The sequence below is a fragment of the Eutrigla gurnardus genome, assembly GCF_963514095.1.
Source record: "Eutrigla gurnardus genome assembly, chromosome: 4".
NCBI lineage: Eukaryota > Metazoa > Chordata > Actinopteri > Perciformes > Triglidae > Eutrigla > Eutrigla gurnardus.
The window spans coordinates 14386853-14414489 of NC_139918.1; the positions used below are offsets into that span (position 1 = coordinate 14386853).

The 27637-nt window shown below is 41.7% G+C and overlaps 2 protein-coding genes across 2 annotated transcripts; both read left to right on the forward strand.

Moving 5' to 3' along the window:
• Positions 1-4723: 4723 nt before the first annotated feature.
• On the forward strand, positions 4724-12447 carry LOC311011749 (sodium- and chloride-dependent GABA transporter 3-like; the record flags this gene model as incomplete). The annotated part of the gene is made up of 10 exons (XM_084006879.1): positions 4724-4904; positions 5372-5509; positions 6275-6362; positions 6721-6857; positions 6941-7071; positions 7592-7695; positions 7867-7991; positions 8113-8225; positions 8317-8388; positions 12295-12447. The coding sequence occupies 10 exons, from the start codon at positions 4724-4726 to the stop codon at positions 12445-12447; spliced, it is 1242 nt and encodes a 413-aa protein (XP_083863005.1).
• A 4197-nt stretch (positions 12448-16644) lies between these two features.
• LOC311011750 (sodium- and chloride-dependent GABA transporter 2-like) lies at positions 16645-27572 on the forward strand (the record flags this gene model as incomplete). The annotated part of the gene is made up of 15 exons (XM_084006880.1): positions 16645-16798; positions 16937-17071; positions 17243-17380; positions 17757-17859; positions 19430-19566; positions 19712-19842; positions 20274-20377; positions 21727-21851; positions 21951-22063; positions 22139-22276; positions 22388-22490; positions 23163-23263; positions 24280-24450; positions 24623-24708; positions 27251-27572. The coding sequence occupies 15 exons, from the start codon at positions 16645-16647 to the stop codon at positions 27570-27572; spliced, it is 2061 nt and encodes a 686-aa protein (XP_083863006.1).
• Between the last annotated feature and the right edge of the window lie 65 nt (positions 27573-27637).

Genomic DNA, 27637 nt, shown 5'->3' on the forward strand with positions numbered 1-27637 from the left:
AATATCATTATCACATGCAAAATATGGTTTCAGCAAATTTACATGACAAACCTTGACTGACTCTCTTATTTGGCATCTCGATCAGGTAGTTTTGTTCTGAAACCCGACGGACAACATTACAAGGACCAAAGAACGTAGCCTGGAAAGGAGATTCAATCATCGGCTGCAAAACCAATACCCGGTCACGGTGCTCCACTTTTCGGTCAAACAACCGTTTCATTTTCTTTTGAGCCATTTGCAAGTTTTGCTTAGCCAATTCCCCAGCTTCATAAAGCCTGTGTCTGAACCCATTTACATAAGAAATTAGATTTTTCGGGGGATCAGAGGTGACCCACTGATCCCGTATCACAGACAAAGGACCACGAACAGTATGAGCAAAGACAAGCTCGTTGGGACTAAATCCTGTACTCTCTTGCACAACCTCTCTGGCTGCCAACAAAAGCCATGGCAGACCCTCTTGCCAATCTGCTTTTAACTCAGTGCAATAGGCCCGCAGCAATGATTTCAAATGCTGATGAAAACGTTCAAGTGCCCCTTGACTTTGTGGATGGTACGCTGAGGACATATTATGGGTCACCTTAAGTTGTTTAAGCACCTGGGAGAACAGCCGAGAAGTAAAATTTGATCCTTGATCTGTTTGTATAACTTTTGGAATTCCAAACACAGATATAAACTCACTGATAGCCTTCACCACAGACTTTGTAGTGATTGACCGCAACGGATTTGCAGCCGGATATCTGGTGGACTGACACATTATTGTTAGCAAATAAGAGCAACCAGATTTGGACTGAGGAAGAGGTCCTACACAGTCCACTATCAAATGATCAAAAGGTTGACTCACTGCAGGAATTGGACACAAAGGCGCTGGTTTCAAAGACTGATTTGGTTTACTGGTAACCTGACAAGTATGACATGTCTTGATATATTTGGAGACATCACGTTTCACATGGGGCCAGAAAAAATGCTGTAGCACCCGATGGTAAGTCTTTTTGACCCCCATATGACCTGCGATATTATCATGTGCTGTCTGAATCACTGATGTTCGAAATTTTACAGGTATTACCACTTGCACAATGGGATCCCCACCAACCCCATCACCCTCAACAGCAGGTCATCCTGGAGCACATAACCCTGTCTAATGTTTCCCACCTGACAGGAAGGCACCACCAAGTCATACAGGTCTTTCAGAGATGGATCCCCTCTCTGCTCCTGCACCAGGTCTGCACGAGAAACACAGAGATCACCCGGCACAGCAAAGGACAAAACTTTTGCTAGGTCCCTAGTTACCCCATTGTCAGGCAATGCTGCAGCCATGGCGCGAGTAACAGCACACACACCCGAGGGCGTTTCATCACCTTCCTCTGCTCGCTGCCGCACACCCATCAGTGCCACCGTGGGATCTGGTGGAGTTACCTCTAGAGGATTTAGAAAGGAACAACATGAAAAATCTATCTGTTCTGGATGAACTGATACCAGAGATGTAACAGCACCCCCTAGATGAGCTGAAACAGGAGGACATGGCAGGTGTTGCTGCTCAACCTCTACTGAATCTTGAACTCTAGGTGTCAAAACAGGTCTTACATCATCTGGCCACATACGACCATCAGGTACCAGATCATTACCCAAGATTATGTCAACTCCCCTCACTGGAAGTTCGGCCCGCACAGCAACTTCCACCTCCTTCTGAAAGAAACCACAAGATAAAAACATCTTATGCACGGGAACAAAAAGGGTTTGAAGCGCCAAACTTCTACAGGGCACACAACCCCCTGTGTCTGACTGTGGAGAAAAAGGCAAGATGGCCTCCCTCACAAAAGTGTGCATGGCTCCTGAATCTCTCAACACTTTAACTGAGACTTCCTTGTCCCCACCCTTTAGCTTTACAGAACCATCAGAAATGAATATCTGATAACACGAATCAGCCTCAGGGATGTCCCTTGTTTGTATTTTCATGTCAAAAGGTGCCATTAACTCCGAAGCTGAGGTCACAGGTTTATGTACTGATGCTACCAACCCAGCTGATTTAACTTGTGCAGATTTATTTTTCCCACCCAGCATAGGACACTCTTTTTTCCAGTGACCCTTTTGACGACAGTAATGACACACATCCATTCCTCCTTTACCATGAAGTTGTGGCTCCATCCATGGAAGCCCATTCATCCTCTGCGATTTGTCACCATTAAAGTGGGGTTTTTCCCTACACAATCTCTCCCCAAAAATACGTTTATGAGTCAAGACATATTCATCAGCTAAAACTGCTGCTTCACTGGGAGTGGTAACTTTACGCTCAGTGATATAAATGGCAATGTGGTCTGGTACGGCCTGTTTAAACTGTTCTACTAGTATCAGGTCACATAAAGTTGGAAATGTCTCTACCTCAGCTGCTTTACACCAACGATTAAAATGTAGTCCCAAATCCCTTGCAAATTCCACATATGTTTGTTTTCCCGTTTTTCTCCAGCTTCTGAACCTTTGGCGATACGCTTCAGCCACAAGCTCATAAGCTTTTAGCACAGCATCTTTTACCTTTGTGTAGACCTTGCACTCTTTCGCTGACATAAAAGAATACACCTCTTGTGCCTTTCCTGTGAAAACACACTGCAACATTAGTGTTTGCTCCTCATCAGGCCAACCTCTGACCTCAGCGACACGTTCAAACAGTGAAAAAAATGTCTCTACATCCCTTTCATCAAACTTGGGCACTAACCTTAAATCTTTAATTACATCAAAATTATTAACAGTTGCACCCTCTTTACCAGCAGCAGCAGGTAGCGCCCCTGCTTGAATCAACCCCAATTTCTGCTGCTCCACTTCCAGTTTCATTTGTTCCATCTTGTACTTCATTTTTTCTAGTTCTTGTTCATGTCCAAATTTCATCATTAATAATTCCTTTTGCTGTTCAAAGGTTAACCCAGGCACAGAAGTAGAAATACCACTCTTACCATCCTCTGTCTTCAAAACTCCTTCCTCCTCGAGATTTGTCTTCACAATACTCATGATGGTTTCCTTTGTGCGCCTGGCATCCACGACGAGTGCATAATGTTGTGCTAGTTTGAGCAGCTGTTCCTTTGTACATTGTTCTAAAACTTCACATGAAGGAGACTCAATAAACTCATCTACAATAGTAGCCATATCTAAACCCAAATCTAGTAACCTAGACACAGAGAAACAACAAGTGACTCAAACACTGGGTCCCCCCCTTTACTGACTGCCTAACCAGAAACTAGATAAACTCAACCCTAGTCTTCAGTGGCATTACTGGGTTCGCCAAAAGCCCTCCCAGGGTACCACCCAAAACAGTAAAGGCAAAAAAAACTGCAGCAGCCCCTCTATTAGTGACTGCTGCTACACCTAACAGAGGGGAACACCAGTGAAAACTTTGCCACAATTAACACTTACCAGTTTACCAAACTAGATGAACCAGCACCAAACTAAAGCTCTGCACTCTCACTGTGTAACTCTCCACCAAAACCACACTTAGTACACAAACCAGTGCTACCACAACCTTGGCTTTGGACGAGCCCCCATTTTGTCACGTTCCTTAATCAGGGAACCAGACAAAAAAGGTGGAGACCACACCAGACATATACTTTTTAAACAAAGAAGTTTATTAAACAACTCAAAAAGAAAAGGAATCAGTAATCGATAGTGTTTTATGGATGCGTGTCTGTAAGTAGTGATGTTATGGTTTGCGTCGAGGCTTCGAGGCATGTGTCGAGAATTTCGGCTCCTCCCCCAGCGAAGCTCCGTGTCGAGATCTGATTCACCTCGGCAAAATGACGTAGCATATGACGAGCGAGGCTTCGTTTCGGGCTACTTTTTCGCGATACAGGTACCGCGGTGATACAGGTTTACAATTGGCGGGACATTATGACTATAAAAATGCCTCATACACGAATACTAACTCGTGGGCATATCAGTATTCTTATTAATTATTCTTATATATTCTTATACATCATTATTATAAAAATGGGCACATTATCAAAGCATTGTAGGTTCAAATCCAAGGTGGAATTGCAGTGTAGGCCTACCACTTTGACTAATATATCACTTTATCATTATTATTATTATTATACATCATTATTGTAATTATTACTACTGCTGGCCATACTACAAAGAGGCAGTGGTGTTGTGGTTAAGAAGTTGGACTTTGCAAGTTCAAATCTAGGATAGAGCTGCAACGATCCACCCCCATGCATCTATTACAAATTATTATTATTATATATCATTATAAGTATTACTCCTATCTCATGTTTCGGGTGGTGTAGTGTCTAAGGACTGAGACACATTATCCAAGTGTTGTAGGTTCAAATCCAAGTCTGTGGTTTACCAAATGACTTATTTTCAGTTCAGAACTATTTATGAAAGGCACAATCACACACATGTATCACCAAGATGACTTTAATTCTCAAATGATTTGATGTTGGATCGGCACATATAGCAAACAATTTATGTTAGGTTGACTGGAAACTCTTTTACTTTCTTCATAATTTCATTCACCACTAGGGGTCCCTAGCATACATATTTGAAGCTTTGGGGTCGAACCACTTTGGTGGTTCATCTGGCAACGAAGCTTTGATGTTTCATGAGGCTTCATCTCACCATCACTATCTGTAAGTGAGGTGGCTGAATGTGTATGTATGGGTGTGTGGATGCAAAAACCTATAATTAACCCAAAATAATCCATTACCCAGAACACCAGGACCCAAACAGTCCCCACACCATGTGCGAGATCCAAACCAGACCAAAGGCAGAGAGAGACTGCGTAGCCGGAGCAGAGTACTTCTGCTCAGGCCTAGTGGCCACACCCACACCTTGCCAGGTGCCAGCCATTCAGCCTGATGAGCAGGCAGCACCAGGACTGGGAGGAATCTCCTCCCTCCGTCACACTACCAAAAATGACGGTAGTCATGCTTTGTAGCAGGTGCATCCATACTTTTGATGTTGTGCCTGATGTATGCATATACATTAAACAGAGATCCCAAACACAAGTTGGGTTTCATCTTTGTTGATACTACAAACAGAAATGTTCTGTGTGTTATTTTTTTCAAATTTCAAAAGAGACAAATAAAAGAAGCAAAAATGAGTATGCAGTAGTTCAGAATCTTAACTGAAACAACGTGTACCAGATCCTGATCTTGAGATGAACAGACAACAAAGAAAAACAGATAATCAAAAGAGGACTCGAGGTAGAGGACAGTGGACCAGTAAAAGAGAATATATCCTGGTTGCTGCAGGAAATGTTGTCGGCCTGGGCAACGTGTGGAGATTTCCTTATCTCTGCTATAAGAATGGTGGAGGTGAGTACATACAAAGAGGAGAGGAAAATAGGTGCTGTGTTTTAAAACTGTGGTTTGTATTTGTGCTGTAGGAATTGGATTTGGACAACTGATAATCACACTATTTGCCTCCATCTACGTTTTAATTGAAGCTTGGTCTATCTTCTACCTGGTGTTCTCATTCAGATCCCAGCTCCCCTGGGTCAGCTGTGAGAACTCCTGGAATACAGGTAAGGCTATGAAGTTAACTTTAATTTATTAAAGCATAAAAGTTGGATAGCATCTAACTTAATGGTCACAGCATTTAAACTAAAACACAGTGGTCAGTTATGAGAAATGTTGATTTTATCTGACATAAAGACTCACTGAAATGATAAGCCACCAGCTCACGACATTAACATTTATAAGGTCTTTAAAGTCCCAGTCGGCAAGTCCGGCGGATCGAGGGCACTCTGTCAGATTTGAATTTTACAACTCTCACGCTCCTCCCAACGACCACCGAGCTCCTTCCCTTCGACTCCGTGTCCTTTGAAATCCCTTAGATCAAGCCACCTTTGAAACGCGGGTCCGATGTTGACTCTGGTTTTATCACGTTTTTTTTTCCTTTTCCTATTTTTTCCTGGTTTTCTTTTCCTTGGTTGTTTTGGACCTCCTCGTTTCGGTTTTTAACGAGGAATTGGAAGCTTGTTGCTACGTCCCTCTGCCTCCCCCCGTAAAAGTGGTATGACCCGAGGGGAGAGGGGCTCTGTGTGTGCACGAACACAGCCCTGCGTGCTGATTGGACAGGATGATCCGGGCTGTGTCGATTTTTTCCAAAACAAACAACAGGCTCTACGTGCATGTGGAGGTGCGCTTTTTTTTCCTAAAACCGGATGATTTATGTTGTTCTATCGGAGCATAGTGTCGACTTCGGTGAATATGATCAAAAAAATGTTGCCGACTGGGACTTTAATTCACTTGGTCTCAATAAAATCTCTGTTTGTCCCTTAACTCAGCAAACTGTGTTGGTGTTCAGTCTTTAACTTCATCTGATGTGAGTGCAAATCAGACCAACACCACCTCTGCTGCAACTGAGTTCTGGGAGTGAGTGTGACTTAATTATCTCCAAATGATCCATAACAGAATAATGATTAATACTGAATATATGTTTAAGCATTACATTTTGATCCTATTTGAATGCAACTTTGCAAAATGCAAAACATCCAGAGACTTCAATTAAAGAAAACAGGGAATAGCTCAAATATGTGACTCATCATAATGTCATATAATATAAATGATGTTTTAAAGGCAACACTGTTGGAAATTATCCTGAACATTTGGCTTTTGTGGTTCATTAAAATATGAATTGATCATCAAGTAAACTTAATGATCTACATATCCTTACCAATCTTGTACCATTACAGCATGTGTTGTTGCATTATGTGTACCTCCATCTCCTCAGACGGCGGGTGCTGGGCATGTCTGGAGGCATTGAGGAACTGGGCAGTATGAGATGGGAACTGGCCTTGTGTCTTCTGGCCTGCTGGGTGTTCTGCTACTTTAGTATCTGGAAAGGAGTCAGATCTTCTGGAAAGGTCAGTGGAAACATTTCAAATATGTATGTATTTTTGCTGCATTTCATTGTTAATAAAATTCAACATTTTTCTTTGTATATAAGGTAGCCTATTTCACAGCCACGTTCCCCTACGTAATGCTCCTGGTGCTGCTCATCAGAGGTATGACCCTACCTGGAGCTCAGGAAGGGATCTACTACTACCTATATCCAGACCTGAACCGCCTAGCTAACCTTGAGGTGACCCGTCCATTCAAACCCCACTTTAGAATTACTTTGGTATCATTAAAGAGGCTAGAAATTCAAATCTGTGTAGAGAAGGTATTTATTGAGAATATATGATGCTTCAAATTAATGAGGTTATATGACACCCAACCCTGTCTCAAGGAAAAAGTATTTACACCTGTTTTGATTGACCATACTAGAGACAAAAAGACTGCAGTCATATCTTCCTTCTGACTAAATCACACTGCATCAAATGGTGGATAAGGTTGCACACTTTTGAAGATGTGGGATGGTTTGTGTTGGGTTGGGTCCATTTGCTGGCAAATGGTTGGCTGGCAATTAAGTGGTATCCTCCATTTTCTTTTGTTGGATCATTACAATGTAATCCTTTCTTTGTTGTATCATCCATTCTGAAAAATGACCTGGATTAGGTCCTCTATTTATCAGACATCTCTTAGTTACTTCTAGGAATCACACTGAATGTTAAAATAGAAGTTCTGCTTCAACATATAATACACCTTTTCTTATATTACAGGTCTGGAGAGAAGCCGGTTCTCAAATATTGTTCTCCTACAGTCTGACTATTGGGACTCTAAATGTCCTGTCTAGCTATAATGATTACAACAACAACTGTTACAAGTATGTATGAATCCGTATTAGTAAATGTTACTATGTTGGTTTTGAAGGTTTTGTCAGATTGCAGATTCATTGATTTGATATTAAATCCATTGACCGAAAAGACATTTGCAAGTATGTCGTCTCTAATCTCCTCTTTTTGACAAGGGCCTATTGTGTTTCTGGGACCTTTAGGGACTGTTTTTGGCTCTGTCTGCTAAACAGTGGGACCAGTTTTGTTGCTGGGTTTGTCATCTTCTCTGTACTCGGATTCATGGCTCAGAAACAGGGTGTTACTGTTGATGCTGTGGCTGAGTCAGGTAAAGATCTTTTAGGACAAATTGTTGAAATTATAGCTATTGCATCAAAATCCATACAGTAAACATAACATTTTCTTTCTTAAGAAGAAATGTATTTAATTTATTTAATTTACATTCACAGGTCCAGGTTTGGCCTTCATTGCTTACCCTCAGGCAACAGCCATGATGCCTTTGCCACAGTTCTGGACTGTCTGCTTCTTCCTGATGCTCATTCCACTGACTGTTGACTCACATGTAAGGAGTTTTTGTTGTTTTACCTATAGATTAGTTACTAATTGAATGCAGTGCAACAATAAATAATTTTCTCATTGTACTTCATCCTCAGTTTGTTGTAGTCGAGGGTTTCATAACCTCATTAAGCGACTTATGTCCGAAGCTGTTTCATAAACAGTGTTGGGCAAGTTACTTCAAAAGCGTAATGCATTATTTATTACTTGTTACTGTCATTTCAAAGTAACTAGTTACATTACAATATTACTGTCTTTGAATTGTAAGGCATTACACTACTTTTACATTACTTTTGCATTACTTTTCGCCAAAATAAAAGGAAATATGGATTTTATGTTCTCAATAGAACTTCTTGTGTTCAATGCAGCTCATTACACAGCAGGATGGGATGTTTTTCGCTTCAAAATAAAAGAACGAAAACCGGAAAATGACTCGTATCCATCCCGTTATTCGTTTTAAAAACGGAAAACGAGAAACGGAAAATCACTCGTTAACTGATATTAGTTATTGTGTTCATGAATGGGATTCGGGTATGAAATAACAGGGCCATTTTTCATTCCAGATTTGCCGTTCGTCTTTTTTAATGACCCTGAAGGCGCTGTATGCTGTGAAATTACCTGAAAGCCTACCTGAGACATTTAGAGGAGCTCTAAAACACTGTGCATAAACGCTCTGACAGCGTCTGACGCTCGCGTTTTGAAATAAACCTACTGTTTTAAACTCGCACCAAAAGCGTTATGACGCGGACATAAAAGCGGTTCAAAACCGACGGGGAGAATCGGAGCCTCCGCCTCCTTGCCGCCGCCCCTCAGCTGTTGATCCTCGGTGTGCCGGGTCGGCTGCGCTCTGACCGACCGGGAGCCGCTCCGTGAGTCGGTGTCCAGCTCATGGAGCCTGCTAACAACAGCGCTTAATTAACATAGTGTAGAGTCACACGGACCGGCTTTCACACTTTTCCAAAAGTGGAGCGTATGCCCATCTCGCGATCGCGAATGTAGAGTCAATTGATTTCGGGTTTAAAATGCATTGTAACGCGCGTTACTGAGATTTGTACCGAGTAAAATATTACCATTTTTTTTTTGTAATGCCTTACATTACCGCGTTACAGCAAAACGCATTACGTTTGTAACGCGTTACTCCCAACACTGTTCATAAACCACGAAGACGTGAGCTGCTCGTCCTTTTCGTCTGTTCATTCTTCTTCCTCATAAATCTGATGTTGGTCACTGAGGTAGTACAATATTTCCATGGGGGCACTATTGTCACAAAATGTTTTTAAAACCATTTCTCACAATTAAATCTAATTTCCTCCTACTGCAGGGAGGGATTTACATCTTCATGTTTGTTGATTATTATGGTGCTTCCAGAGCTTGCCTGTATTTCGTGGCTTTATCCGAGTGTCTGGCTCCGGCTTGGATTTTCGGTGTGTAATAATCTATATTATATCCCTTTTTCATGATATGATCTAATTGTATTTTTCTGTGCTTCAAATCAATCAAGTCAATAATTAGTTGTTTTTATTAGGCTACCATAGTCAAAACGTAGGATTAATAATAATGCTGCTAATTTGAGCGGTGTCTATGATTTAATTAGATAGCTTCTCTCCAATGTACGAAACAGGAATAATGTACAGTGAATTTCTATCAGGTGCTGATCGCTTACTTAACATCATTGAGGACATGACAGGACAGAGACCATCTGTATTCTTCAAACTGTGCTGGAAATACATCATTCCTCTGCTGTGACTGGTGAGTAAGTTTTACAGAAACAAAATGTAGTTGTATTGCTTGGATAACAAGACTCTGAGTCTAAAACTAAATACAAATAACAGCTGAGGAAGACACGGATGGGATTAGTTTTGCAGACAGTGGGTCATAAAACAACGCATTGGACAAATTGTTGATGAGTGTTGATGGCGCTACAGACACAATAAAGGGGTCACCAAAGATATCAACACTCATCATGATGAGGATATGATTTAACCAAATTACATGGCAAGCCATTTAATAGTTAAGGAGACATGTCACTGAAAACAAAATATTTCAAAATCATCATGCTGGCCACATTTATGGTCCCCTCTGGGAAAATGTCAGGTTAATCCATCCAGTACTTGCTGAGACATTTCAGGTCGAACCAAAGTGGATTGATGACCAAAATTGTCATGCTGCTAGTGCAACAGGAACTGTGGGTTAAGGGCGTGTTGCGACAACGCCACCTTTAGGAATTTCACCCACAGGTTCAAATCAAGGCGAGAGACGTGTTCCAGAAAGAAAATAATCATTTTATTTAACAATTCAAAAAGAGAACTACAATAAACCATCATATTATATTATGTTGTCGTGGTCACCAGGAATTTAGATCAGGAGCACGATAAACTAACCCACTGTGCCTGTCCAACAGATTAAAGAGAATTTTAGTATAATCACGCCATGTGGCGCGAGCAGTCACTGGTGACCAGACAAGCAATGGTCACTAATAAAACACCACTTGATGTTGACCATTACTTAAAATCACAATTAGCTGCAGCTTATGGTTGTCAGGGGTCCGGCGACTATGGCCTTCAACATGTTACGATGTATATATTGAACCTTGTGCAAGTCCTCCACAGGGAAAACATTGTATTATGCCCCGGTACAGGGAGGAGCCTTCACAACCTGGTAGACCACTGAACTCCAGAGATCCTGGATTTTGTTGTAGCCTCTAACGCTACGGTCCCGCAGGTACATCAACTCACCCACGGGCAAAGGCACATCACAGAACCACTGATCATGCTGCCCCTACCATCGGCCAGCAGCAGCCAACAGTCCTGTACCTCGCCTGGTACTGGGTCCTAGACTCGACCCAGGAGAAATTCCACAGGAAGCCAAGGTCCCTGCCCACACATCAGATAAAAAGGAGACTCACCAGTGCCCTGAAGAGGGGTAGTGTTCTAACAGAAAACCACGTGTGGCTAGCAGAACACCCAGTCTTATTTCTTCGAAGCTGGAAAGGCATGTAAAACGTTGTGGAGAGGTCAATTTAACTGCTTGCATTGACCATTACCTGCAGGATGGTAAGGGGTAAGGTGAGATTTTGCAACGTCATACAGGCAGCAGAGCTGACCGATCAAGGAGCTACCAAACTCCTTCCTTGGTCTGAGTGCAGGCGACTTGGAAGACCAAACTTGTAAAACCACTAAGAAAGCAGGACCTGAGGCCCGGTACAGGGAATTTACTGAACACGTAAATCATAACCAGAACACTCTCTGTGCACTGTGGAGTCTATGGCCAGGACAGGATCCCATTCAGCTTAGAAGCAAGCAGGTGGCTCATAAAACTACGCAGCACACGTCCAGAGTCCTTGGTGACTTGGCAGTGCCTACACTCTTGGACCCACTGCTTTATGTCTGAAGACATACCCAGCCAGTAGGACACACACAGATGTGCTGGTACCATCACCAGACTGGAACGTTATCAATCAGTGGTATATCATGTAAGGGAGATCTTTACAGCCCAAGTCACTGTCCTGGGCAGAGATGACTGAATGATATTGTTACAGCACAGCCCTTACATCTGTGTAAGATCCTGCAGTTTTCCAGGAAAAGAAGACACAGCACCAGAGGGGTCTTTAATAACGAGAATATTGGGGCATCAATTAATCCTGCTCCAGGTTGCCAATATACGGAATGTCTAATACATTAGCGGCTCACGACTGTAGACAATGGCAAGACTGAAAGTCATCATGGTCCCAAGGGCAAGAAAGAAAGTTTCATTAACTGTGGACACCACAGAACCAGTATCCACCAGAGCAAGACATCAATATTTGGACAAGAAGCAATCAACCCATTCATTACACCTTCCTAAGAGCCCCTTAAGTGGGAAGAGTCAGAAAACTTGCCAATGTTTGAGTTCTTGCCAGCATCCAAGTTAGCACAGTCACAAAGGGGAACCTGCTCAGGATCACTTTCCTGAGCAGAATGGCCCAGCTGCTAGCACCTTCTACAGGGCCCCCCACAAGAAGCTCGACTTTGGTAGTGAGGGACCTGCAGGAAGGCTATTGTTTGAGTTTTCTGGTTAAGCTACTGCTGTTGATGCAGATCCATGAATTCACCCAAATCTGGGATTCAAAGAGAAACATGTGGGGCTGGGTCGAAACAACCCTGCACCCTGTGCTAAAAGTTCATGAACTGAAGGAAAGGAAGGGCTACGCCTCCAAGCACCACCTGGGAGATCCTCCCTCTCCCACCTAATAGCCTCACGTGTACATCCAACAGAGTGGCAGTGGGCTGGCAATGAATAGCTGCTTGAGCTCCCGGCAAAGAGCACTGTTGAGGACATGTTCAATAAACTGGTGCTGAAGGAGAACATCGGCATGGGTCAAATCATCAGGTGCACATTTAGCTCTGGGATTGAAAATGTCCACGAGTATGTAAACTTTCTCATTTGGTTTGTTTCTGTGTTCCAGCGTTTGTCTTTCCTTTGTCGTCCTGCTGAAGATCCTGCCTGGCAGAGGAAAGAAATGGGAGGGGAGGGAACAACTGCTGAACTGATAACGTCTGCAGTTAGAACTTAGTGTGAACTCCAAAGACAGATACAACAAATAATTTAGACAGATACAACTATTATTCAGTCATTTAATTAAATAATACTTTGGTTTGGGGAAGTTCCCTGGTCTTTTCATCCTAAATGGTTTAATTCTAACCTCCTAGCAGTAGCATCACTGAACTCAGTTATCTATAAGTCAAATGTCACTGTATACTTTCACTTGTATCCAGGGGCGTTGCTAGACATAAAGCTCTACTGGGGCACAGGCCCCCTATTACTAAAATCACAAAAAACATCCTTGAATTCCCGCTGCGTGTGAAATGTGCTATACAATGTGCTATATAAACTTCCCTTGCTTAGCCCACTATTACTGCCACAGCCACACTGCTGCTGCTAAAACTGAAAGGTAAAGATGTAGAGATATTAATCTCTAATTCATATTTATTTCAACATACATAATGAACATGCTCAACATGTTTTTGATGATTTTGGAGTATCATTCCCACATTTGTGAATGAAGAACATCAGACTTTTGGGGATGGGGAAATCACTGTGACTGTAAATCTTACTTTAATGCTGAGCCATCACTTGGTTTACAAAGAAATTGTATTACAATTAAAAGATTATGGGGTAAACCGTCAGCTATCTAACTCCTATGAAACAACACAGAGTGATCTGTGATTCAGAGCAGCAGGAATGAGTACTGGTGGTGATTATTGAGTGGTAATAGAAATGTGTAACACGTCGTTGTTTGAGTTACTAACTGGAACGACCGCCACACTGTCAGAAACTACGCGCACTGTGCCGCTTCATGCCGGCTACTGCGGGCATCGGGGCGAGCGGGGCAGGTGGGAGAGAGAAGTGGATCATACCATGACGAGATGGGGGGGTCTGTTGTATTTTTAAAGTAAACCATATCCTGTCTATGGTTTTTTGACCATGTTTAAGCTTGTCAAACACGGACTTGCGTTTAAAAAACAACATGACTGATATTTTTTTTTTGCATTAATATATGCGTGCGCGCCGCGGTGCCCCGGCTACGACATGCACACTGCCGTTCACGGACGTAATGTGTGCGCCGGACCCGGACCACAAGGTGCGCGCCTCAGCTTGTATTTTGGGTTAAACTGCGTTGGTTTGACATTGTGGACGAGAAAGAAAATCCATTATTTTACCGTTATTAATATCAATATAAATGAATCCACTGCCAAATATAGTAGCTCGTTAAAACTCGAACGGGAGATTTTACTGGGGCACGGCAGATCAATACTGGGGCACGGGCCCCAGTAAAAAGTGTCTAGCGACGCCGATGCTTGTATCTATATCCTCCTATTTCATTTTGCTCACTCTTCAATGATTCTTTTCAGCCATGATTGGATTTTAATCATCAGTGTCCTGAAAATAATATGATGATATCTACATTTATTTGTAGACCTGTCATGTTAAACTTTCATTATGTTCCCAGATCACTCTCGTTTAGTTATATACGTGCTATAGGAAAAAAAAATAAAAAATATGAGAAAAGTTGTCTTGATATCAAAAGGAGCAACCGTCTGGTAATACAGGTAATGTATTTCTAACTATGTTTGATCCAAGGCTGCAAGTGACTGTCATAATAATAAAGACCTGGTCTTTCTTTCCTTGGATGGAGATGCAATTTTAAATGTTCTTCACATATGTTTCCATATTGCAGGGCTTCTACAGTACTAAAGGGCAAATGACAAAAATAAAAACACAACCCCAAAAATAAAAACACGACATTAACAATAACACAACAACATTAACAAAAACACAACATAAACAAAACACGACAAAAAGATAAACACAACCCCAAAAAGAAAAACATTCCGCCACCTGAGCGCCACTATGCTGGAAACACTTAATTCCTCTGCTGTCTCTGGTGAGTCAGAAACTTTTCTTTGCGGCTACAAATTATTTTACATGCTTTCATTAAAAAGGTGTTAAATTTGTAATTCAGAGGCAATCTCTCAATTATAGATTTTTTTCCTCAATTATAGGCTCTTAATATGGTGACGGCTGAACTGCCGTCTAGCAGCTAACAGTGTTTACAGCATGAACGGTGCAAACAGAGCTAGCAGTACTAACATGGGGTGAACAGGAGGGTGGGTGCTATACTTCTGTAATGATGCTGTGGGTTGGGATGGCGTCAGCAGTGGTATGAACACAGTGCAGAGCGGCAGCAATCAGGTAGCCAGTGACAGGCCAGGACACCATTACTCTGTTACAACTCCAGCTTTAACTCTGGCAGTTTATGAACATGGTAATGTGTTTATGTATCATAAAACCTATCTCTGACATTAACTAATCTATCTCTGATTTCCCTAATCCTGTACCTGGTTGATTACAAACACCTCTGGATTAATGGCCGCTACGTTTACCCTGACTGGGCGTACTAGGATGGATCATGACCCTTTCCTCTGTTCTCATGGTTCCACTCTGGGCAGCTGGACAGATGTGTTTGACATCAGGAACCTTCAAACAGGTCAGTGGTGTTAATGTGTTAATTTTTAAAAAAACAGGTTGCTATAGCAGACCATTTTTTAAATAATGAAAGTTCGCTCAATATGCTGCATGTGCAGGTGTCGTTTATTGGTATTGGTTGATCACCAGGTCTAAAGGGATTAAAATGACCCCAAATAGCTCCTGTAGTTATTCTAATAATTCTTGTAGTGTGTAAGTTTACTCATTTGTTCCTGTGTTCCAGCGTTAGTCCTTTGTTGTCCCACTGAAGATCCAGCATGGCAGAGGAGAAAAATGGAAGAGGGAACGACTGTTGAATTGAGGATATCTGAAGTGACAACTTCATGTGACCAAAGTCAAAGTCACATGAACTAGACATTTAAGCTATCAATCAATCAATCAATCAATCAAACATTATTTGTAGAGTGCTTTTCATACATGTTAACGTAACTCAATGTGCTTTACAGAAATTAAAAGCACCAGCAGCAACAGTTAAAACAACAGCCCCCCCTCCATCCCACCCCACCACGCACACACACGCACACACACACACACACACACACACACACACACACACACACACACACACACACACACACACACACATGCGTGACACACAAGTGAGTAATAATAAATAACTAAATAGTGATAAATGAAACAGGGCATTAACAACAGGTATTGCAGAACTGAGGAACTGAGGAAACGCTAGCATCGATGTATTTCACTGAGGAGACACTAGAGGCAGTAAAATAAATAAAATAAAGATAAATAATAAAACTCTAAAACTAACTAAGAGAAAAAAAAGAGGTTTAAAAGTCGGAAAATAAATAATCATAAATAAAGTAAAACAAGATAAAACAAGATTATTTAAATGAATAAATTAATAGAAAGTGAATAGATAAAGAGAATAAAACCAGGTTTAAGCAGGATAAAAAACAATAAATAAATAGAATTCAGCTAAAAGGTTTTAAGGTTGCCCTTAAAAGTATCATACTGTATACAAGCATATTGTAATCAATGTAGCTTTGTTCAAATGAAAATAATGAGTTGCACGAGGCTATCCTTCTGTTCAAATCTCCATTGAAGTCTAGGTCTTCTATACTTACTCTATAAATATTTCAGTAGTTCAGAAAATGCATCCATAGCTTAATCTAATTTACAAGAGTGCAACAGCTGTGTGTCAACTGGTTAAGAGTTTGAAAATCAGCTGTTATATTGATGTTTTTCTTCTTTCCTGAAACAATGTTTGTACAGAGAACCCTAAGGGGCACTTAAATTATTTCTTGTTTACTTTAGACCAGAGTGACTGGTTTTCCCAGGATGTGGTTGAATAAAAATACATATATATTATCCATTTTCATTACTTACTGAATACTGAATTGTAACTGAACCATTCAGCGGATGAAGTGCTTAATCTTGAGATGAAGAGACACATTAAAAAAACAGAAAATCTGAAGACTGGAGACCGAGGGCAATGGGCCAGTAAAACAGAATATATGCTGGTTGCTGCAGGAAATGTGGTCGGCCTGGGCAACGTGTGGAGATTTCCTTACCTCTGCTACAAGAATGGTGGAGGTGAATTATACAGAGTGTAATGTTCTCTGTAATAGTGCATACCACAATGTACCATGATATTGCTGACTGGTGAGTGAAAAGATTTAATTAATTAATTTGTCATTTCCATTAGTATCCACATCTCTGTATTTACCACAGGGGCCTTTCTGGTGCCATATGGTCTGTTTGCTGTGGTGGTTGGAATCCCTCTGTTCCTACTGGAGACATCAATTGGTCAGTTCACCCAGGAAGGATTCGTCACCTGTTGGAGGAAATTATGTCCACTGGCAGAAGTTGAGTTGATTTGATTTCAAAGATGCAGTCAGCAGAATAGAAAAAAATGGCATCAATGTCACACTTTGTAGATGATACTAAGACATGCTGCAACTGCAGAAGTCAGCTCTGATAATGTGGATAAAATGAGCAGTCTACTATAACCACAACTTTTTTTTTTTTGTACTTTAGGAATTGGATATGGACATTTGATCATGAAACTTTACGACTTCAGCTACATTATACTCCAAGTCTGGGCTCTCTTCTACCTGGTGTTCTCTTTTAGAGCCCAGCTGCCCTGGGCTTCCTGTGAGAACACCTGGAATACAGGTAAGATTTAGTGCAAGAGTTTACTTTAATGTCTAAAGCTTGAGAAATGTTATTACAATAGCCATGGTGAAATATTAAAATAGTATAATGTGGTGAAACAGCAATACTGGTAGCTCTTCAATAATAATAATAATAATAATAATAATAATAATAATAATAATAATAATAATAATAATGATAATAATAATAATGATAATAATAATGATAATAATAATATTATAAAGAAAACGGGTGCAATTTTTGTAGAAAATTTTTTTTCTCATTACATTCCAATAGGAAAATATTGACCGAAGATAAATAACATTTTCTGTTAGTTTGTATGAGTGTAATTTACCATAATCTTTTTTTTTTGGGGGGGGGGGGGGGGGTAAACCAGAGAACTGTGTGGGTCTTCAGAATTTGGATTCTACGTCATCAAATCTGACAGCAAACCAGACCATGCTGAAAAACACCACTTCTGCTGCTACGGAGTTCTGGGAGTGAGTCCAAATCCCTGAGGCTTAGTTACTTTTAAGGTGCACCGCACACATTTTACACATGAAGTTGTTTACTCACCAAGAGGAGTACTTAGTCTGTGAAAACGGTTGAAACATGTATTTTGTGCAATTAATCATCAGAAGTGTAAATCTAAATGACAAAATACATTGTTTATTCATGCTCTCTGAAACGACACATAGAAGGGTTTTCTGCCCCAGATGCCCCTATCGGCAGGTCAAGACTGTTTGTCTGTCTTCCAAACCATTAACAATCAGTTAAAAAATATATCCATCAACAGATCATTCATTTTCTGCTGCAAGCTACGCAAAGTAGTCCAGATGTTCCACTCCCCAGAAACACTTTCAGGTCCTACTGGGAGATTGTGAGCACAGATGAGATACACTATATTGCCAAAAGTATTCACTCACCCATCCAAATAATTGAAATCGGGTGTTCCAACCACTTCCATGGTCACAGGTGTATAAAAGCAAGCACCTCGAGTGTTACAAACATGTGTGAAAGAATGGGTCGCTCTCAGAAGCTCAGTGAATTCCAGCGTGGTACTGTGATAGGATGCCACCTGTGCAACAAGTCCAGTCATGAAATGTCCTCCCTCCTAAATATTCCAGTCAACTGTCAGTGGGATTATAACAAAGTGGAAGCGATTAGGAACGACAGCAACTCAGCCAAGAAGTGGTAGACCACGTAAAATGACAGAGCAGGGTCTGCGGATGCTGAGGCACACTTTCTGCAGAGTCAATCGCTACAGACCTCCAAACTTCATGTGGCCTTCAGATTAGCTCAAGAACAGCGTAGAGAGCTTCATGGAATGGGTTTCCATGGCCGAGCAGCTGCATCCAAGCCATACATCAGCAAGTACAATGCAAAGGGTCGGATGCAGTGGTGTTAAGCAGCCGCCACTGGACTCTAGAGCAGTGGAGACGTTATATTAAAGTCATATTAAACCCTATGGATTAAGAATGGGATGTCACTTCATATGCAAGTCAAGGCAGGTGAGCGAATACTTTTGGAAATATAGTGTATATCATCTGTCTAGCATGTTCTGGGTCCAGCCCGGGGCTTCCTACCATTGGACATGCCTGGCAAACTTCCACCACAGGACTCCTCAGGAGACACAATCACACACTTTTTCCAAGTCCATAAAACACATGAATGCTGAATGGGTAATCTCCCATGCCTCCCTCAACAACCCTGCAAGGGCAAAACTTTGGTGCACTGTTCTATGAGCGGGACAGAATCCGCTCTTCCTGGATCCGAGGTTTGACAATCCTTTCCAGCACCCTGTCATAAGGAGTTCTGGTACCAACTACACTTAAGCCTTAAATGCATTTATTACAGTATGTTGAAGACCTGAATGTTTAATTTCATTCACTGGCCGGAATTCTGCTCGATAATAGCAGACTAAGTGGGGACATACGGTAAAATATAAAACACCTATATAGCTTATACTACTGAACATTTCCTTTACTAAACTAACAGGTAGAAACCAGGCAAATGGTAAACTGTGTCTTGTCATCTATTATGTACCTCTTAAATATACCATCTCCTCAGACGGCGGGTGCTGGGCATGTCTGGAGGCATTGAGGAGCTGGGCAGTGTGAGATGGGAACTGGCCTTGTGTCTTCTGGCCTGCTGGGTGTTCTGCTACTTTAGTATCTGGAAAGGTGTCAGATCTTCTGGAAAGGCTAGTGGAAATTAATTTCATTTAATGTATTATAGATACCAGCATTAAATAATCTAGTTAAATTAATTAATTCTATTATTTTCATCAATCATATCCATTCTGGTTTTGACCAAAAAAAAAGATGTTTACAATTCATCTCTTTTAGGTAGCATATTTCACAGCCACTTTCCCTTATGTGATGCTCCTGATACTGCTCGTCAGGGGTCTGACTTTACCTGGAGCTTGGGAAGGGATCTACTTCTACCTGTACCCAAAGTTGAATGACCTCACTGACTTTCAGGTACTTTATTATAATCCCATCTATTGTTGATCAATTTAGGTTATGCTTGAAACATAACAAAACGGAAACTATGAAGTTTCTCTTGAAAACTGATGGTCAAAAATAGTTTGTATTCTTCGGTTTATGTACTTTAATGTTCATTCGGTGACACTGCCTGCAGGTGAGAGTAAAGTGGAGCTCCTTTTTGATAATGACAAAATAATTATCTCTAAAGTGAAATATTTGACATACATTTGACTATCTAGCGTCCATATTCCTGAGGGACGACACAACATAAGTGTGAAAGAAATATTTCTGCAAGTGAAAGTACACACTGTTAAGAAGAACCGAACAAAAATGTCCATCTTGCACATATATGGGATTACTTATACTTCACTAAGCAATACTTAGTAGTACACTCTTTCACATGATATTTTTTTGTGATGATATAGGTCTGGATAGAGGCAGGATCTCAAATATGCTTCTCCTATAGCTTGGCTATAGGAACGCTGAATGTTTTGGGCAGCTACAATGGGCACAACAACAACTGTTACAAGTGAGTATAAATTGCAAAGCACAATCCATTTCATAGCAGCACCTTACTTTAAAATGTGTTAGTGCCATGTTGTATAAAACTCTAAATGAAACGACTAAAGTTCTGTTTAAAACACACTACAATACAATTATCACATCTGGGGCTGCAAATACTAATAAATCAATAGGTCTGTTTAGGCAAACGCATAATTACAGGTTCTTATTTGAAAATAATTGTTTTGTATGTTTAGTCTCCATAAACACATGGTGTCAGCTGCTGCGCCAACAGGAGAGCTGGTGATGTGTTGACATTTATCCAGCGCAACCATGTCCACGTTCTCCTAGCATTCCACACAATAACTGTAGGGATTGGACGTAGTGCTGTGATTTCTGCTGCGGCTTTTAAAGCCAGCCGATCCCTGACTGGTTCGGGTACTCTATTGTTTCTATACCGCTCTCCCATGGGCCAGCCTTGCATTTATAGAAAAAAACAGGATATAACAACTGCCACCCACCCACAGCTGTTTGCTTGCCCCCTATCACAGTTTTACAAGGATTGGCAATGCAACCGTGACTGGATTATTTTCTCCAGCTCAACAACATTCCTCCTCCATTCATGGATGTCAATGAAGTGAATCTATCCTCACATAAGGTGTTTAGCTCTCAGCAGAGATCCAAGACCTGTTAGAGAAACAGGCTGTGTCTGTCGTCCCCACTCACGACAGACAGTTCCTGGTTTCCAAAAAGACAGGAGATTTTAGATTGATGTTAATTCTTTGCATCTGATACTGGCGCATTGCTAGCAATTGGGCAATTAAGTCATCACCGTGTAGGTCCAGATCGAGGTAACAGAAACACAGGACATTCACCTTCCAGGGGATAGCCTCCGAATACACAGACTAACGATCGGCTCCACCCTGACCTCAGGCATCTTCAGTAAATATGTGGACACAGTGCTTCAGCTGCTAAGCAATTAAAGCACGAGGGTTTTCTTTAATCGAAAATATTCTTTTTTGTTTTGGGCTGTTTTAGGATTTTTTTTAATTGAGAGAGCGTGAGAGTGAAAGGGGAGAGAGAGATGGGGATGACATTACAGAAAGGGCCACTGAGGGTACGTGCCACTGAGCTATCCTGGCACCCCCTTATCGTGAATATTCTGGAGAAAAAAACCCCTCACTTGCTGTGTATGATGCTTGCAGTGGATGACCTTATCAAATTATACATTTGTGGAATAGACTGGCATAAACACCTGGATGTGCATACCACGATATCGGGCTGTGCCACAAGCTACTGCGTCGATCAGCTGATGCACCAGGCCCACAACCTGCCCCCATCACTTGTCACACTTGTTTGTTCTTCTGTGTCCTTTAGGGACTGTTTTTGGATCTGTCTGCTGAACAGTGGGACCAGTTTTGTTGCTGGATTTGTCGTCTTCTCTGTTCTTGGGTTCATGGCTCAGCAACAGGGTGTTTCTGTCGACACTGTGGTCGAGTCAGGTACGGTATATTAAAATATGTCAAAGTTGAGTACAGTGTTTTAATATAATGTAGAATTGTAGCTTAATAGAATCATGTCTCTCTTCTTTCACTTCACAGGTCCAGGTTTGGCCTTCATTGCTTACCCTCAGGCAACAGCTATGATGCCTTTGCCACAGTTCTGGACTGTCTGCTTCTTTCTGATGCTCATTTTGCTGACTGTCGACACACATGTAATAACATTTGTCACATTACTGACAAGTAATAGATGCGTATGAGACACAATTAATTGTTTATTTCGTCCCCAGTTTGTGATAGTGGAAAGTTTCGTCACCACGGTGAGCGACTTGTTTCTGAAGTTGTTTCTTGTGCCAGTGAGGCACGAGATCTTTGCCCTCATCATCTGTATAACCAGCTTCCTCATACATCTAACCTTGGTTACGGAGGTGAACAAAAATATTTTCATCAAAGTTTCTTCATGTATTTCTTCATGAAATACATTTAAAATGAATGTGTTTTATTCAATTTAGTTTTAATCTCGTCTCTTCCTGCTTTAGGGAGGAGTTTACCTATTCCAACTCATTGACTTCTACGGCTCTACCAGAGTTTGTCCGAATTTTATGGCTATTTGTGAATGCGTGGCTGTTGCTTGGATTTTTGGTGAGTCGGATAACTCATTACAAATCATAACAATTGCATTAGTCAGTGCTTTTACTATTGTCAGCAATCTGATAAAATGGCTGAAACCAACATATTCGTCTTTCACTCAGTATGTTCTCACTTCCAGCCCATTGAATGTTACTTCAAGTGAAGATGAAATTAACCTTTTAGAACACATCACTGGTCATATTGTACACATATATAACAATAACAAAGTTAATTTCTTTGCATTTTTGGAATGAAATCCAAGGATCTCTTCATCTTCCTCAACAACAAAATATGATGGCGCCTATGTGAGCTAGTGCCAATCAACTTTAACAAATATGATATCCATCCACCAATTTACAAGTTTTAGTGAGAAGGGAATTATGTGTGGAGCCACAGTTCACTGCAGCTCTGTTGGTGCTACAATCTATCCCTGCCCACTTTCTAATGGTCCAAAAGATGCTAAGGATTTGATTTGAATCCCCCTTGTTACTCCATTTCACCAGGGAAATATGTTACAGTCATAGATACATCTATGTTAACACCACAGAAGCAAAAGATGCTCTAAACTTCCGTTTCACTGGGACTTTAAGGTTCATTCATTTTTTGCTGATCGTTTTTAGACCATGTTACTCTAACTTGAGGAAATATTGCATTGACTAAATGGACGATTTGCACTTCCATCAGGTGCTGACCGCTTTATTAACATAATTAAGGACATGACAGGACAGAGACCATCCATTTTCTTCAAACTATGCTGGAAATACTTTATTCCTCTGCTGTCACTGGTGAGTCAGAAACGTTTCTTTGTCGCTACCAGGGATTTTATGCACTCTCATTAACTTGCTGTTTATTAAAGTGCCAGTCTGTAACATTTTCATCTATTTAATTGTCTTTTAAGTTACTATCTGGGGCTGCACTCGGTGTAGTGGGTAGCACTCTTGCCTCACAGCAAGAGGGTCCTGGGTTCGATTCCCGGGTCGGCCCGGGTTCCTTCTGTGTGGAGTTTGCATGTTCTCCCCGTGTAAGCGTGGGTTCTCTCCGGGTTCTCCGGCTTCCTCCCACAGTCCAAAGACATGCATGGGGATAGGTTAATTGATGACTCTAAATTGCCCGTAGGTGTGAATGTGAGCGTGAATGGTTGTCTGTCTCTACATGTCTCCCTGCGATAGACTGGCGTCCTGTCCAGGGTGAACCCTGCCTTGGCCCAATGACAGCTGGGATCGGCTCCAGCCCCCCCGCGACCCTAAATACAGGATAAGCGGTAGATGGAAGTTACTATCTATCAAAGAGTGAGTTAAAACAATGGTGATTGATCACATGACCCATTAATGAAAGTGCTTGTACTTGCTACTTGCTGCTCTCCGTGTCTGTGGAGACATTCCCATGCATAATTCAAAATTAGTGAGGCCTTTTTAGGTCAGGTTGGTCTGCATAGGTGGAGCTACTCACGGAAGCGTATGCTGCGTTTCATTGTAATTGGAAATCGGTAACTTCCAACTGCTGAGTCAGGCTCCCTCTAGTGTAAAGTGTTTGACTGGCGCAGCCAGGTACATTTCATTACTGCTGACTCACAATGGAGAATCAAGCAGAGAAAGAAGATCATTCAACTTCCAGTGAAGAAGGGCAAGTAATCAAGAAGCAAAGTGACCGCGAACAAGGGTAACGCACGGACCTCCTTTCAGTGTGGAGCATTTGAAGGCATCCCGCTATGAGGGATAAGTCTACCGCTAAAGAGGCCAACGTATCTCAAATCTTAAGGACTGCCACTTCAACATACTATTGTGTCTCTGCACCTTCACAGATTTCCCTAATCCTGTACCTGGTTGATTACAAACACCTCAGGGTTAATGACCGCTACATTTACCCTGACTGGGCGTACGTACTAGGATGGGCCATGACACTCTCCTCTATTGTCATGGTGCCACTCTGGGCAGCTGGAAAGATGTGTTTCACATCAGGAACCTTCAGACAGGTCAGTGTCCATCTGTTACAGTTTACGGTACAAAGTTTACATCTATCATGCTGCGTGATCTATCATCTATCATCACCATGTCTAAAGGGATCCAAATGGCCCAAAATGTCTCTTGTTGCTCTAATAATAGTAATGTGTATATTTACCAATGTTGTTTGTTCCTGTGTTCCAGCGTTGGTCTGTCCTTTGTCGTCCTGCTGAAGATCCAGCTTGGCAGAGGAGAAAAATGGAAGAGGAGGGAACCACCATCAACTTAGTGTAACAGCAAAGTCAAATTAACAAGACCAGGGGTCGGCAACATTTTTGTTGTGTACCGTCTTTCAACTTTGTCATTAATCAGTGTACCATACTAACATTAACATGGTTATTTTGTTCAATTATGATACATCATTAAATGTAATTATTATTTTATTTTATTCCATCCATATAGGCAGCATGCATAGCATCACTGTTTATAATTATCATTTAAAAAAAAAAACAGCTCTCCCTCAGAGTGATATCGGTGCACAGGTCATGTAGCATCTGAATTGTGGTCTTGAAATGGACATTAAAGGAGCTAGTGTTTTTTGCTCAAAGAATAGAAGTGGTCCCTGTGTTTGCTTACCCACAGCCCTAATATAAACGTGAGTTATACTAGGTGAAACAACAGAAAGTCAAAATGTCAAACAGACATTTTGTCTTTATAGATCCATGACAGAGAACAGAGGGGAAAGACAGAGGCAGAGATGTAGCATTGTAGCAAACACTATTATTCAAACACCAGCTGCATTATCTGAATTTGAAATAGTTTCTGCTCCAAAATAATAATAACTAATTAAAACTAAAATGATAGTAATGATAATTACAACATTATGAGAAGAGTGAGTCTCTAGAAGAGATTTAATAAAGATAAAGAAAGATACTGAGATAAGGCTAATGATTACTATTTGTGATTTAGATTATTGAGGTTCTTTCATTTTGTCAGGCTTTGGCAAGGAGGAGGACTCAGATGCAGGGCAGAGGCAGGTTAAAACAGGCTTTTATTCTAAATTTAAAAAAAGTATAAACAAAAGATGGGGCTGCACGGTGGTGTAGTGGGTAGCACTCTCGCCTCACAGCAAGAGGGTCCTGGGTTCGATTCCCGGGTCGGCCCGGGTTCCTTCTGTGTGGAGTTTGTATGTTCTCCCCGTGTAAGCGTGGGTTCTCTCCGGGTTCTCCGGCTTCCTCCCACAGTCCAAAGACATGCAGGATGGGGATAGGTTAATTGGTGACTCTAAATTGCCCGTAGGTGTGAATGTGAGAGTGAATGGTTGTCTGTCTCTACATGTCGGCCCTGTGATAGACTGGCGGCCTGTCCAGGGTGTACCCTGCCTTCGCCCAATGACAGCTGGGATTGGCTCCAGCCCCCCCGCGACCCTAAATACAGGATAAGCGGTAGAAAATGGATGGATGGATAAACAAAAGATCGCTCCAGAGGGAGGAAAAACGAGGCTACAAACATAAAAACTACAAACAACAGAATGCAAAAATACCAACTTGACTTCGCTTGGCATGAGGATCATGACATGAGACAAGAGACAAAAGACGAAAACGCACTGGCACAAGACAAGGGGAGACGCAGACTTAAATACACAGACGGATAATGGACAGGTGGAGACAATCAGGAATCAGGGATGACATGAGACCAGGGACACATGAGGAAGGACAAGTGACCTGAAACGAGAGGGGAGTTACTCTTCAAAATAAAACAGGAAGTTCACAAGACAAAAACCAAGACAAGACAAACCTCACCTGCGTGACACATTTACTAAATTCAGGACATAATACAGGACATGTCAGTGGTACCAAGTTTTAACGGGACATACAGGCAGCTATTCGGCGGTAGTAGTATAAAAAGCAATAAAGTACAGTGTATGCTGGTTGTGGTGGGAGTCAAATTCAGGCTTTTCATAAGGAGGCTGGGTGGGGCGCCGATTGTGGCAAACTCTGAAATTAACAGCTACATTTTGCCACATAGCGCCAAATAATGTTTAAAAAAGGTGGATGCATTTTTTAAAGTCAGTTTTTTACCACATTTCCAGCGATATTTTTCAACTCTGACATATTTACTTTTCTTGTAAAAAAGATTTTAAATCTAAATATAAATGTTAAATCTAAATGCTAAATGTTAAACATATTATATATAAATGTTAAATTTAAATCTAAATGCTAAACCTAAATATTAAATAAAAATCGAAATGTTCAATCTAAATATAAACGTTAAATATAAATCTGCTTGCTGAAACTAAATGTTTAGCTAATTTGCAAATTCACACTGCGGGTCAGCAGAAGTACCAAAATAAAAACCACTGGAAAACACACAAAGAAGCAAAGATCAGGTTGAAATCTTTTTTAATGGTCAAGTCCTTGGCATTGAGATGAACAGACAAAGAAAAAATCCGAAAATCAGAAGAAGGTGATTTGTCTATTTATCTATGGGGCTGCATGGTGGTGTAGTGGTTAGTACCGTTGCCTCACAGCAAGAGGGGGTTTGAAACCAGTTTTGCGTCGGCCTTCTGTGTTGACTTCGCATGTCCTCCCCATTTTCTCTGGGTACTTTTGTCACCTGTGTACGGGGACTTTGTACAGAAATGTGAAAGTGACTGTTTTATGGACTGATGTGTGTGTGGGGGCTGGCATCGTTAAAATAACTTTGTGTATGGACAGATGCTGATTGGGGCCTGAACTCATTCATGGAGGAAGCATGGAGACTGTTGAGACTGTGGGGGCGGGGTTGGTATGTACTCTGCTTTGTTCACAGCTGATATGGATGTGCCTAAAGATTAGGACTGGTTGCTGATTGGTCGGCCACGGGACGGGCCTTCCAGGAGACCGTGGTGATTGGCGCAGCCGGGGGTGTGCCGGGGGCTCGCCTGAGGAGAAAAGGGGGACAACGCGGGGCGCCGGGGGAATCCCGTCGGTTTTTGGGCAGGCCAGCGGAGAGGACGGAGACGGAGCATCGGGAGTCGGAGGGAGGCCATCGACTGATCGGCACAGGTGGCGGGAGCGAGGGGACCGCTGTTCGCCTGTCCGGAGTATCAGGACTGAAGACGGACTCCGACCGGCCGGGGGGCGATCGTGGCGAGGCCCGAAAGACCCGTTGACTACGCTCGCTATTTCCTGGGTGAAGGGAAGTCGAAACGTCAACCTCCGTGGCGTGTGTGAGTGA